This window comes from Rhodnius prolixus, unplaced genomic scaffold, assembly GCF_049639745.1.
Source record: "Rhodnius prolixus isolate KJV_2025 unplaced genomic scaffold, Rpr scaffold_5, whole genome shotgun sequence".
Classification (NCBI taxonomy): Eukaryota; Metazoa; Arthropoda; class Insecta; order Hemiptera; family Reduviidae; genus Rhodnius; species Rhodnius prolixus.
Window position 1 is genome coordinate 39,255,024 of NW_027411624.1, and position 12,864 is coordinate 39,267,887.

The following is a 12,864-nucleotide window of genomic DNA, read 5'->3' on the forward strand; positions in this document are numbered from 1 at the left end:
TTTAAAGCTCAGAATTTTTTTTTTTTTAATGAAAAGAAATATAAGTTCAGTTAGTTACATGGTAAGAATGACGTTCATATCATGTTTTTTTGTTGTTGTTGTTTCCCTCAAATTGTTTGAGTACTAGTGATTGTAGTTTTTGGTTTATAATTTAGTTATTACTTTTCAGTTACTTTCAAAATCTTATAAAAAAGACCCAACTTCTTCGTAACAGGTTGTAACCTAAAAACAAATGAATTTTTTATTCTATTCTACCATCCAAAAACATTAAGTATACATGTATACTTAATACATGTACACGACAGTGTACGACAGTATCCAATGACGTGTACAAAGCAATGATAAGGAGTCCCTTAAGGAAAGGTGATTTGGCAAGCAGAGTGAAGCAGGATGGACAAGTCAGTTACAGCTTCATCTAAGGGTACAGAAAGAGTGTAAATCTAGACAGAATCCTAGCGTATTCCAATTAGTTTTTGAAAGATCTTAGGCTTCTGAGAGTATTCTAGCTAAAACACTCTCCTTATTCAAAGACATGGAATGTCAGCGGAATTATCAAACTGGGATGTGTCTGGACTTCTTCCTTTCCAGCTTTAGTTCTTTATTTCAAACAAATTTTCACATATTTTCAGTGTTTCGTCGATTATATATTTTATGTTCAACCAAGATCAGCTTGGAAGCCATAATATACAATTTTAGGTCGCTGTGGATTTCGTCGTAATTTCCTGTGTGCACAGGTTTAATGTTTTCTGAACAAAACTCGATAAATTTCCGGCCCCATTAACACTAATTATATAAGATCCAGTAAACACAAGGTGATGTTTAGTCTAGAGTGGAGAGAGGAGTGAGGGAGAGAAAGAGAAAGCTAAGTGGGCCACAATACTCAGAATGTTGTGAATGAACGGAGAATTGGCTAGTAGCCATCGCTAACAGAAACTTACTGTTGATATAGCCATTGACAACCTATTACTGCCTCCTTTCAGAGGAAAGCACTGCCAACTTGTTCCAAGCAGCTTTTAATGACCACCTCTAATGACCATTTCTAATGGAAATTGCAAGTTATCTTTGAAAAAAAAGAAAGAAAGAAAATGATAAGATAACGTAAAACGCTAAGAGAAAGGAAAAAATGAAAACCAATTTCCATCTACAAATTTTTTCACTCTTTATTCGTATTTCTTTTTCTTTTCTAATTTCTCTTATTTTATTATTATTTGATTTTTATTTCTTTAATATTTCTTTTATCTTTAATTCCAATCAAAACTTTTTTAAAAAAAAGAAAACTCTCTAAAAAGGGATAAAGAAAATTGCTTTCAACTTTTTGTTTTTAAATTAAATTGTATGAAAAAGAAGTTTTTCCAGACGCTTTATTTGAAGAAAAAAAAAATGCAAGAAAAACTCAATTGGTTAAATTTTCCTAAAGTTCCCACTTTTAAATCTATTTTGAAAAAAATAAAAATATTAGACAAGGAACATTTATTTAAAGACTCTTTTTTGACCATATCGAAGGTCTAACAGATAAATTTTAACAATGATTAACTGAAATTATTATTTTCCAATTAAGTGATATTAAAAATTTGAAGTCAATGTCAATGTCTCACTTGCAGCTGTATAAAACTAAATTCTTGCCCTGTTAGCAAGCTAAACATGATTCTTTAATCTAAATACCGGGAATAAGTTAAGATTTGATAAGACCCCATGATGACTGGCAAGTTAACCTACGCAACCACATCGAAATTGGGGCTATAGGGTTCCTTTTAATTTTACTAACTTGAACTGACACGATTTGTTCAGTTTTTCACAATTTTCTTGAAAAAGGTGCCAACGATTTTCTTTAATCGTCTTACCACAAATCTACGTTAAGGCCTTTCATTTTTATTTGATTTTTTTTGGCCAGAAAAATTGATTGAATGAACCACCAAATAGTGTAGCTTCAGTTTCTGCAGCCTGCCATAGTGGGCGAAAGAGGCGACCACCTCCGGGCGCGAATATCAGCTCGAAAAAAACATGTTTTTATTATTTATTCATGTTGAAGATATCTAATTCAGAAATATTATAAAGGCAATAAATCCATTAACACATAGAACACAAATTAACACATGCGACACTAAGAAGCGATTCACCTTTTTAAAAAAATCCTCTAAAAAGACTACTTTACCATCGAGTAGTTAGATATATCGACCGTTTTTCACCTTGCTGACTGGCTATAAAGATTGGCCGCGATTTCTCGCACAAGGGTCAAGGTTGTAGTTTTGAAATAGAACAATACGACCATTATTATTACACTATTACTATTGTTACAACTACTTTGGTCACGTTAATTTCACATTAGATACATATCGGATACAAAATCTAAATTGTAAAGTACGTGAGCAACTTTAGTGAAGGTAGAACTTGTGGCAAATTTTCAACTTTTTGTTTTATGTGCTTAGAATATATAGATTATTTGGATATCTGTTCATTTGTCACAGACTTAAGTTCCCGTTATATTCATAAATTACAGGTAAAAATAAAAACTGATGTTACTACATAAACAGATGACAATTCTAAAGTTGATCCCCCTTTAGTTTAATCTAAAAAAAATTAACCATAATTAATGAATTGCTGCATAAATTTCAGTCGATTCTTCCACTGTTCTAAATCAGAAACTGCGTCTCGCAACAGTAAGCTGTCTTAACGCCAACTTAAATACATTTTTATCAACGTAACCGATTAGCCCAAGTCATAGATCAGTTTAGTCGTGCGTTCTGGTGACAATAATAGCTAAGATTGCAAAATTCTTTTCCGAACCTAACTGCTGGGAAATAAACAAAGTCTAGGCGACTTTTTTTTCAGTTTTTACTTTAATGAGTTTAAAAAATAATTAGACTTACCAGTTTATGCATCAAGTATAATCTATTGCTTCAAATCATCTTTGTGTCAGTAATTCAAGACAGCTTTAGATGTATTTCTTTTACGCGCATTTCTAAAACAGAAAACAATGACATCTTTAGCAGTGTCATTCGCTAACGATATAAAATAAACCATTTTTTACTGAATTCAATTTAAATTTTAATAAATGGAATTTATTGTTTTAATTGTTGACTCTTTAACTGGTATTAGAGATTAAGTTTAGCATTGTTACACTGGGTATTGTTGGGAATTGAATTTAAACAAGGTATGGAAGCTGTTCTAGGTTTACTGGGAAATCCTAAATGTCAGACCAACTGGAATCGTTGATTACTATCATTGGAATATATTTATTGGGGCATTTTATCTGGAAATGAAAAATAAACCTTTTTTAAATAAATAAATTCGTAAATAGTGATCGTATTTTTTCATTAAACCTTCAAGAATTTTGATCCTTTTCATTCCGCTTTCAACTTATTGATTTAATAAAAATCCAGATAATAAAAACATATTTTTTCAATATAAAACAGCTTAAGAACAAAATCTGATATCTATTCGCTATTTTTTTCAAGTAAATGAGTCTCCTTCTCCACTCCCCGCAATGCTATTTATTTCACATAAAGTTACCGCTACAACTTAAAAAACAAAAATCAAATTTTAGAGAAATCCGTTTTCATAATTTTCCGTTTCTATATTTATCTTTTGGTCTACCTATTCACGTAGCGATCTGTAAGTAATACCGTCCTGGCACTTCGGAGGTAAGGTTTAGTTCACAGTCCTCCGAACACTATCCTCCTTTAAACAATAAGATATCTAAGGCATTAAAAAGCCTGATATATTACAAATAAAATTTCAAACCACCCGAGCTATTCCGTTACTAGCATCCATCTTAATGCTCCTAACTTTGTCACAAACCTCATCCTCAGATCTTAAATCTCTTTAGTTTATTATTTCCAAGAAAATAGTAATCCACAGCTCTCTCATTGCTCTAATCCAGAAAAAGTTCGTCTTCTATTATCCCTGAAAGTTCTCGATATCCACATAGTAATAAATGGTACCAAGATTTCCTTCGGTATTTACTTTTTCTGTTTACTGTTTCTATCTACTTAGATTTTGGGCCTGTTATAAAGTTCATCCAACCTTACCTAAGTGGTGATGATGACGGTGCCTTAATATTTTTTCTTCCCACTCATTCGGTCCTCTCCAATCAGCTTTATAATAGTACAATTGTCTCTCTACATCTTATGTTCCTCCCTAGAAAAAAGGAGACTTGCTAGGCTGCATGTCTGGCTGCTCTGGAAAGTCATGCGTGTCCTTCCTAAATCGTATCTTTCCACTGGCAGTTCCTCCAATTGGATGTTAATATATTTTTTAATTTTTTGCAATTATTTCCATTAATCATTGCTAGAATAAATAAACCAGAAATGAAATCACACACATTCAAGTAATCTTATCGAACAGGAATGATATCCCAAAAACCTTAGTAACTTTCTTCAGTTATTCCTTACTCCCAATCATGTCTTCCAATTTGACTAAAAGTCCAGCAAAAATTCTCTCTACCTGATGTTTGCGCAGTTCTCAACCACAAATTTGGATGTTAGTTGAGTATTTCCTGTCATTCTGGACTTCCAGTTTGGCGAAGGTTGTGGACTGCAGAGAAGTATCCTCATTTCTAGCCTCAGCTTGATTGGTACCGTAAACTCCTTCCTTTACCTACTTCTGGGAAAAAATAATTCTTATGATTATCTGATCCTCGCGTCTGGCCCCGATATCACTTCATTCCAGTGAAACCCAAGCACTGGGGCTTCTCTGGCAGTTACTTAAGTGATTAAAGAAATTAAGAATACAATTCAATTCTCAAATTTAACGAAATATATCCTCAGTACTAAATTATTGCAGAATAAGTTATTGCTAAGCTAGCTAAAACAATTTAATTAGTTTACCCGATTTTGTTATAAACATTTGAAGCTTTTCACTTTATTATAAGCATTAAAAGGTTAATTTTTAGAACCACCTAAATTTACTAACGCAGTTCTGCAGAGCAGTGTTTTATTTATTTCACAATTTATAGTCGAACAGATAAGGACCGCCTTAGATACATTCTCCCAGTTTAGAGAAAATGTGCCCTGGTAAAGCTGGGATGTTTATTACAATTTCCTAGAACCTCTAGTTTTATATTCCCCAGATAATTAAAACAGAACTAGGATCTTTGGAGAATTAGAATAAATTTTATATTTATTTAATGGATCCTCATTTCAAAGGTTCAAAATTTCTATAACTTCTGCAACACAATGGTAATCAAATTTGATAAAAGATCAATATGGTACTGGGGATCCATACCTATTCCCATTTATTTCTCTACTTTCGAGTTACAGAGGCGACTTTTATGTGACTTTGGAAACATCGAACGTACAGCTCTGTGGTATTGGTTAACAAGGGAAATGTTACAATAGATCAGTTTGGGATGTTGAGACCTGGGCCGTCTAGCACGCTCCCCTAAATATTCTATTCTTCTGTTCTAATTCTACAACTTACTATTTCATTATTAATCTTGAAAGTTTTTGATGTTACAGAATAATGGTTTTTTTTCTTGACTTTCTGACGTTACTCATGAACTCTGACCAGCGATTTAGGCACCCCTATCTAAAATGACATTTTGGTGCAATTCGCAGTTTCATAAATTATGTAAGTAAGAAATTAAATGTACACTAAATTCGGAGTGAGAAAAAAATGAATCAGAACCTTGAAACTTTTGCGTTAAGAGAGAATTTCTGAGAGTTTTCACACGAGATTTATTATTCAATAAATATAATTTTTAATTAATGTAATTTGGTTTTTTCAAACTGATAATAAATTAAATATCTTCGAAACGCTACCTCTGTAAAACGCACCTGAATTCTCTAAAATTATTCTACTAGCAACTGCAGATAAGCCTTATTTTCTGATTCAAATTCTTGGTTTTTTGTTTTTATTAAATGTACGGAAGCTGTATCCGTCATAGCTAGTTCTTTTCTTTAATACTACAGGTTTCAAATTGCAAACCACAACATAAAATCTCAAGTTTGACAAAAAATCTCGTTAACGTTATGAGAATGTTAACTTATGATGGTTAAATATTAGCCACATTATTTGAATTAAATGACCTTTTTTTGTCTTTACCCATTGTTATTGAAGAAAACAGGGATTACTTACAGCTCTAATATGACACTAGACTAGACGATCCATCAACATCGCATGTCATCCGGGACAGGCTAACAGCTGTCGTTCAACGATCCTGCTACTAGATGTGATTTACATGATACACTGCTCAAGTATTGATCATCTTCCGGTCTAACTGGATCTAAAATATTCATTACATAAAACAAATCGAATATAAAACTTGAACGCTGATTTTTTTTTATTGCAATTTCTTTTTTTAACCTCGGATCCCACTATTTCCCTCAACCGTTACTAGATCAAGTTTTTTCCAATCAATCATCTTGTTTAGTACTTGACCAACATCAACATCCACCTTAAATAATGTCCAAATGTTGAAAAGGCCTATCTATTCTTATCTTAAAAACCTTAATCTCCATCTCCAACACCTGCTCCCCAAAAAATAGGCCAGCTGCTTTTCTACTATCAAATTTTCCCCAATTTCAAATTAGGGTACCTGGTTTACAAAGTTTCACTGTGGTTCTCGAAAATAAACAAAAGCATTCGATGAACTTTTTCGTTTTCGGGACCTTAAGCACCTTTTGGAACTCCTTACTGATATAGGTTTGTCACGCTCTTTCACTTTTTGTTTATGAAACCCGTTTATATCCCCCCAACTCCAGATTATCATATCTAATTCCACTTGGGTTTATTTTTTTAACATATTCATTTTTTAATTACGTCAGCGAAAAATAATGTGACAGAAGGATTCCAACTGTGCAATTCAGATGATAAAATGCAGGAATCTTCAGGGATAACCACAACCTCCCAATATTTTTGAATAGCTCCTCAGCTGAAGATGGCTCTCTTTGCCAAAATGTTTAGAACGAAAACAAACTCAAATTACAATAAAATTTTAAAACACTTACTAAAACCGCACTATATCGGAAGTTTACAAAAAAAAAAAAAAAAAGAAGAACGACCCTAAAGAAATTAGAATATTGTATACATTTTCTTCGTATCCTGCCCTAGAATTTGCGTTAAAAAAAAAGGTCGCTGTTATAACCCGCATTTACTGTAAAAGGAAGACAATGTTTTCCAGTGGATACAAAAGGAGACGGTGGGTGAGAAAGTGGATCTCTTTTATTTGGTAATTAGGATATTATTATTTTTTCTTGTGAACCTGCTTTTATATACTTCAAAGAATATCTGTTTTTTTTTGTTTTTTTTAAAGAACTCTTTCCCCAACAATGATTATAAATCTTAAGTTTTATGAGACTTTTACTTCTTTCGAAATACACAAACATATTTAGTTCTCACTAACATTTACGCAGTATAAAGCCCTACAATACATTAAAATGATAACTTATGGTGAAATATGCTAACTACTTCACAGAACTGCTGTAAACTTATAAAAATATTTCAAGTAAAGTTATAGTTCTACTTGCAATGCACATACAATGCTAAAAGAATTACATCTTCAGTTTCTAGTGAAAACTACACAAAAATTTTCACACATCACAATACCAAAATTGACAAAAAACATACTATTTTCTGAAATTGCTTTCTTTTACAAGAAAAAATTATTACGTTTAACGGGCTGTATTTGTAATATATTTATGTATTTTTTCCCCCTTTTCACGTGATATCTTATCCATTTTGCAAGCATACTTCAGGTAAATTCGGTCTAATGTGGTCATTTATGGCGGTATGTACGTGCATAACATACACCTGGGACTGCCAACTGGAGCCCCTACGGTCCTAACTGAAGGTCGAGACTCGGCTAACGCCATAGCCTTGTACCCAGCTCTTTGTAAGATTTTTGACGTCAGCAAGGTTTCATTTCAGATAAGTTCGACATTTACTTTTTTTTTTTAACTATCTATTACTATAATGAAATAATTATTACAGGAAGGTTAAAATTCACAATGGCATTACGGAAGGGGTCTTTAACTGATATCACATTATGGAATTCATTACGCTAATTACAGCTATCTTTTGACATCGATAATCATGTAAGTCAAGACACCCATCTAAAAAGTTATGTGCAACAGCTACAAAGATTTCGGATTTCTCATCTAGATAAATCAATAATTTATTTAATACCTACCTACGGTTTTATAGATGTGACACTTCTCTCCATTGTATGGATTTAATTATTTTTTATGATCAACCAATAAATATGAATAGTAATAAGAGGAAACAAAGGTTTTAACGAACCACTAAGTCTATCCCTTTTACGAATCAAGGTCTAGGCTACCTGACTACCTGATACCTAAAACTGGTGGTTGCGACGAAATGTATCTAACATACATGATATCGATTTTTTTGGTGAGATGTTTAATGCTTTATATTTTTATTAATATAGATAAATCTTGTCCATAATAAGCTTATTTTTCTATGTAAATATATTTAAGTCAGTAATACACATCAAGTTTTCTGGGCATTAGAAAAATGAAAAACAAGTCATATTACCAATTTTTTTTTTTATGAACACTGAATGTTTGTTTAATATTGACGTTAACTAGACTTTTTATTATAACAAAAGATCTGAATACGGAATTATAATTTAATCTGACTTTTTAAATATTAGAATATACTGTTTAAAATATGGTTAGGTCCAACAACTTGAAAATACGCACACGCACATACACACCATGAAATTTCCATCAATGATGGCGTCAGCCATTGTAAAGTGGCAAAGTACGTTAGTTACGATGTTTAAGTTATTATCTAGAGCTGATTAATCAGGCTCTGATGATGGATAAAAGTCCAAAAACAGTCAGGGATACAACTAAACAGCCTCGATGGGTATAAATCAGCAATAATATAACTTACATATAATTTTGGATAAAATGTTACAAATCTTCAGAAAGAAAGGTTAGCTATACTAAAAGTTCCTTTTAATATATGCGGGTAAAGACATTATCCAATTCTAATTGAATTGGCGTTCTGGTTAACTAGTTAACTAAATCCAGAGCCTTTTGTGGCATTTCATCAAGGGGATAAAGGGTACCCTACGCAAGGGGAAGGCAAAAACGTTTATTAATACAACATAACTACTGGCCCAAACATACATTGGCATTTAATACAAAAGGCTTCGCATGTGCATGGTAAGGAAACCTCTGTGTTTTGTCAGGATGAACTGGAAATGATGCCAGTTGTGCGATGGGCTCGTATTGGATTAGCATTGACTTTCAATCGAAGGTCCCAGGTTCAGCTGTAGTTGTTGCTGTTCTCTTTTAAGGTGCCTCTGCCATATCTTACTGATCGTTTATGAACAAGAAAACTGTCCGGGGCTGCACAGAATGTAAAAGACTCCGGATAGCATATGTTTACTCAACTTTAAATAAAAATTATTTTGGTAAATTGAATTGGATACTTTATTTCATGTTAAGGATGATTTAAGTACCTAATTGTTTTTACGTTTTCTTATTACTAAGTAGAGAAAATATTGAAAAAATAGTTAACTTCTAAGTCAAAGTTGGAATAAATTTGAGAAAGTAACCAACCGTATTACAGACCAACACTACTTAACAATTTTAATAGTTCTTAACCACTAGGTTACAAAGTTGAATAGATTTTACAAAAAAAAAAAACAGAAACAGCCTGCATAAGAAAAGACATGCAAACAATGTAAAATAGTCTGAAGGTATAATTCTGTTCATGCAGCACGCTATCTTTATCCAAAAATCTCACCTCTAGTGCAATAACTTGCCTGACCATATACTCTATACCATTACCTAGCTAAAGGAACTTTAGATTGTGATTTCCTTCGTTTCTTTTTACTGAAATTTATATGTTTCGAGGCAAAAATATAGTAGATAAATCCTCATGATTTTTCCTTTTATAAAAAAAAGGATTCGTTTTTCAAGTTTAAAGCTTTGAAAACCACGGAACAGTTCACTTTATTATTAGATTCCAGAAGACTGCTAGCGTTTTGTTAGTGCAAAAAGTTTTATGTTCAGTCATGAAACTGGAAATAATAAGATACAACAGTATTATCTTATTGTCTTCAGTACAAGCTATACAACCACAATTAAAGGTAGATGGGCGTACAATCATGTTCATTATATTCCTGTGGTAAAATTTATAAAATACTTTATGAAAAGTGTAATACACATACTCCTCTAAAGGACCATTTCAAATTCTATTCCACAATTTTAAATTCAGTATTGAATTTTTAAGATTTTATCAGCTTTTTCTCATTTTTATTTTAAATAAAACAAAATATCTTGCGAACACACACATCAAATTCTGAAGTTTCTAACTAATACATTTCATAGAAAAATGTTCTTAGTTTTTGATGGATGAATCATTGGTCCAAGGAAGAAAAGTACCTAAAAGTCAGAACTAAAGACACACCAACACCAATCTTTGATGTTAAAAACGTAAAAAATACTATAATAACTGTCTAGAAGCATAAACCCTGAAGTTGACCTAGTCCTTTAGTCCTAGTCGGAAGCTTGGCAAAAAATAATGAAAAAAGTTTTACTGAAATGGGCATTCATTTTTCTTATTTTTAATACATTTTATTAAAAATCCAAATTATTGAAACCTGTACTTCTCAGTAAGTAACATGCAGTTTGACACTTTAAACATCCAGAAATGACGATTTAGAAGCAAACCGCCTATCATCCACCAGAATTGCTCTTAACACAAATTTCCTAAAAAATTATTTACATTAAAGACACTGAGAAGTAATACTTGCAGTGTTTGCTGAATACAAGATGTTAATAATTCCAGAATCGTCATGTTTTCTGACGTCCAGGTGGTTATTCAGTCCTATGAATGTATTCAAGGTTAATGTAAGACTTTAAAAGATATACCGACTTCTCTTGCCTGAAAAGTGATAGCTAGAATAAGTTTTACTCGTTTGGGCAATACCTAGCAATGTAGGATATAAAGGCTATTAATTAGGTGGCGGAAAGTTTGGCTCTCGAGGGCTACCTCCAGGGTTTTCAATGTTCTTGTTGAAGAAAGAAGAAACAAATTCTTTCGACTATGTCAATGAAAAAAATATAAAAAGATGAAAATAGCAATGTTGGAAAAAATCCGATTACATGGAGCTCGTCTTCCTCTTTTGAAACTTCGTTTTCAATATAGGTTTTTCAGTCCTAATAAAACCGACCATTACTTTTGTCTGAACTAGCCCTCTTTTGTGCCCTTTATCAGCCCACTTCAAGTCTAATTAATAATATGAAAGTAAATTAATGAAATTTGCAATTTTGTGTGTGCAGGTACTGTTGGAATTTATTCACCTATTCGTGAGATGGAGGTGTTTGTGAGAATCCAGGATCGAGAAAATATTGGAGATAGAATCGCCAAAATTCCTGTACTCTTATTTACAGGCAAACCTGTAGGACGGCCACTTCCGTTTACTTTTTCAAGTGGTAATATTCCTAGCAAGTTTGCAGTCAGTGAAGTTGGACTTGTTACTTGGAGTCGTCCAATGCCAGGTAAGTTAAATCGTTTCCTTATTTAATGATATTTTCATTAACTTTCCTGATAGCTTCATTAATGCTGTTGGATCTTCATTAAAATGTAAGATTTTTAAATTACATACATATATGTTTGGAAAAACGGAATTAAATATAAACGGTGAAATGAAAGTAAATATTTCATCCAAACATTTTAAATTTGTATAACTTGAATTTAATTAATTAATTACAGTTTTATGTATGGTTACTTTTAATATTTACCACAATAATATTTGTGTAAAATCAAGAATCAGTTCTGATTCTTTGCAAACCTATTAATAGAGACATTTCGTTCATGCTAATCAGAGTTAGTGAAGTGTTAAAAGAGATATTTAAAGTGACAGAAGAGGAAAGTTCACCATTTTTGAGAAATGATTACCTATTTTATTCATTCACACTGTCTGAAAAGTGACGTTCCATAATATTATTAACAAAAATTTTAAAAAATATTTTTTTTAACATAACTTATTATTGTTATTTATCATTGGTGTGGGAAACCTTATGTTATCCAAAGCCCTATGGGCCCATGTAGATGTGATAGATTTACTTAGAAAAAATTAAAAGGCGCCACGGTAGCCGAGCGGGTTAAGAGGCGAGACCTGCAAAGCTAATATGCATTGTGGTACTGGGTTCGATTCCCGGTCTTTAGGCCTTGGATTTTATTTAATGGTTAAATGAGAAATAGTAAAGTACATTTGCTAGTCGCCTCCGTCCACGACACCTAGTAAGTAAATGGTAGTTGGACGTTAAGCCCCGCCTGAAAAAATAGGCGATTACTTTACAAAGCCCTGTGGGCCCATGTAGATGTGATAGATTTACTTAGAAAAAATTAAATTTAAACTAAAAAGTTAAAATCTTAAATTTAAATGAAATTAAAATGTCAAAATGATAATTAAGAAATTGTGACTAACAGAGAAAATTCCATGACTACGTACATCTTAGGCGGAAAGTTACTAGTCTCTAGACTTCTCTTCAGTTCCGTGTCCGCTGTGCTGTAAATGTAGAAGAAACAGGGACTAGTTTAGAGTTAGATTTTTGGACTGGTACTTTTATATGTCTCTTGGGCATCCAGCACTGTGCACATCAAGGAGAAGAGAATACATCTCTTGTAACCTGTTTAAGTATCCTGGAAAAACCATGTTTCCCAAATCTCTCGCCGTTCCATCCATATCCTTAAGCAGTTTAATAGTTCCCGTCACCTTTTTCCAATTAAGACCCGGCAACTCCTAGTTTCCTCTCTTATATTCCCCCATTTCGACTATGGTTGTTTAGTGTATGGCGGTCTATCTGGTGATATTGAAGCTAAGCTTAAGCGCCTCATGAACTGCTTCATAAGATTTATTTTCAGCATTTCCAGAGACTCTCG

The 12,864-nt window shown here is 32.6% G+C and overlaps 2 protein-coding genes across 7 annotated transcripts in view; one reads left to right on the forward strand and one right to left on the reverse strand.

Moving 5' to 3' along the window:
• LOC141458306 (rho GTPase-activating protein 15-like) overlaps positions 1-4,370 on the reverse strand; it is an 85,763-nt gene extending 81,393 nt beyond the window's left edge. Inside the window, exons 1-2 of the mRNA XM_074136095.1 lie at positions 4,029-4,370; positions 2,868-2,959 (exon numbers count right to left, since the gene is read on the reverse strand). The gene's annotated coding sequence lies outside the window, so the exon portion shown is untranslated. The remainder of the gene's footprint in view (positions 1-2,867; positions 2,960-4,028) is intronic.
• Ret (protein kinase receptor Ret oncogene) overlaps positions 1-12,864 on the forward strand; it is a 113,783-nt gene that overhangs the window by 44,891 nt on the left and 56,028 nt on the right. For 2 of the 6 annotated variants that reach the window (XR_012460881.1, XM_074136081.1), the window contains exons 1-2: positions 8,681-9,382; positions 11,259-11,477. Coding sequence is in view for 5 of the 6 variants with exons in the window: in XM_074136081.1 (XP_073992182.1) it covers positions 9,295-9,382; positions 11,259-11,477 (307 nt within the window). In the remaining variant the exon portion in view is untranslated. Of the gene's footprint in view, positions 1-8,332; positions 8,350-8,680; positions 9,383-11,258; positions 11,478-12,864 lie in introns of those variants that run through there. The other 4 variants (XM_074136080.1, XM_074136084.1, XM_074136083.1 and 1 more) reach the window with 4 other exon arrangements.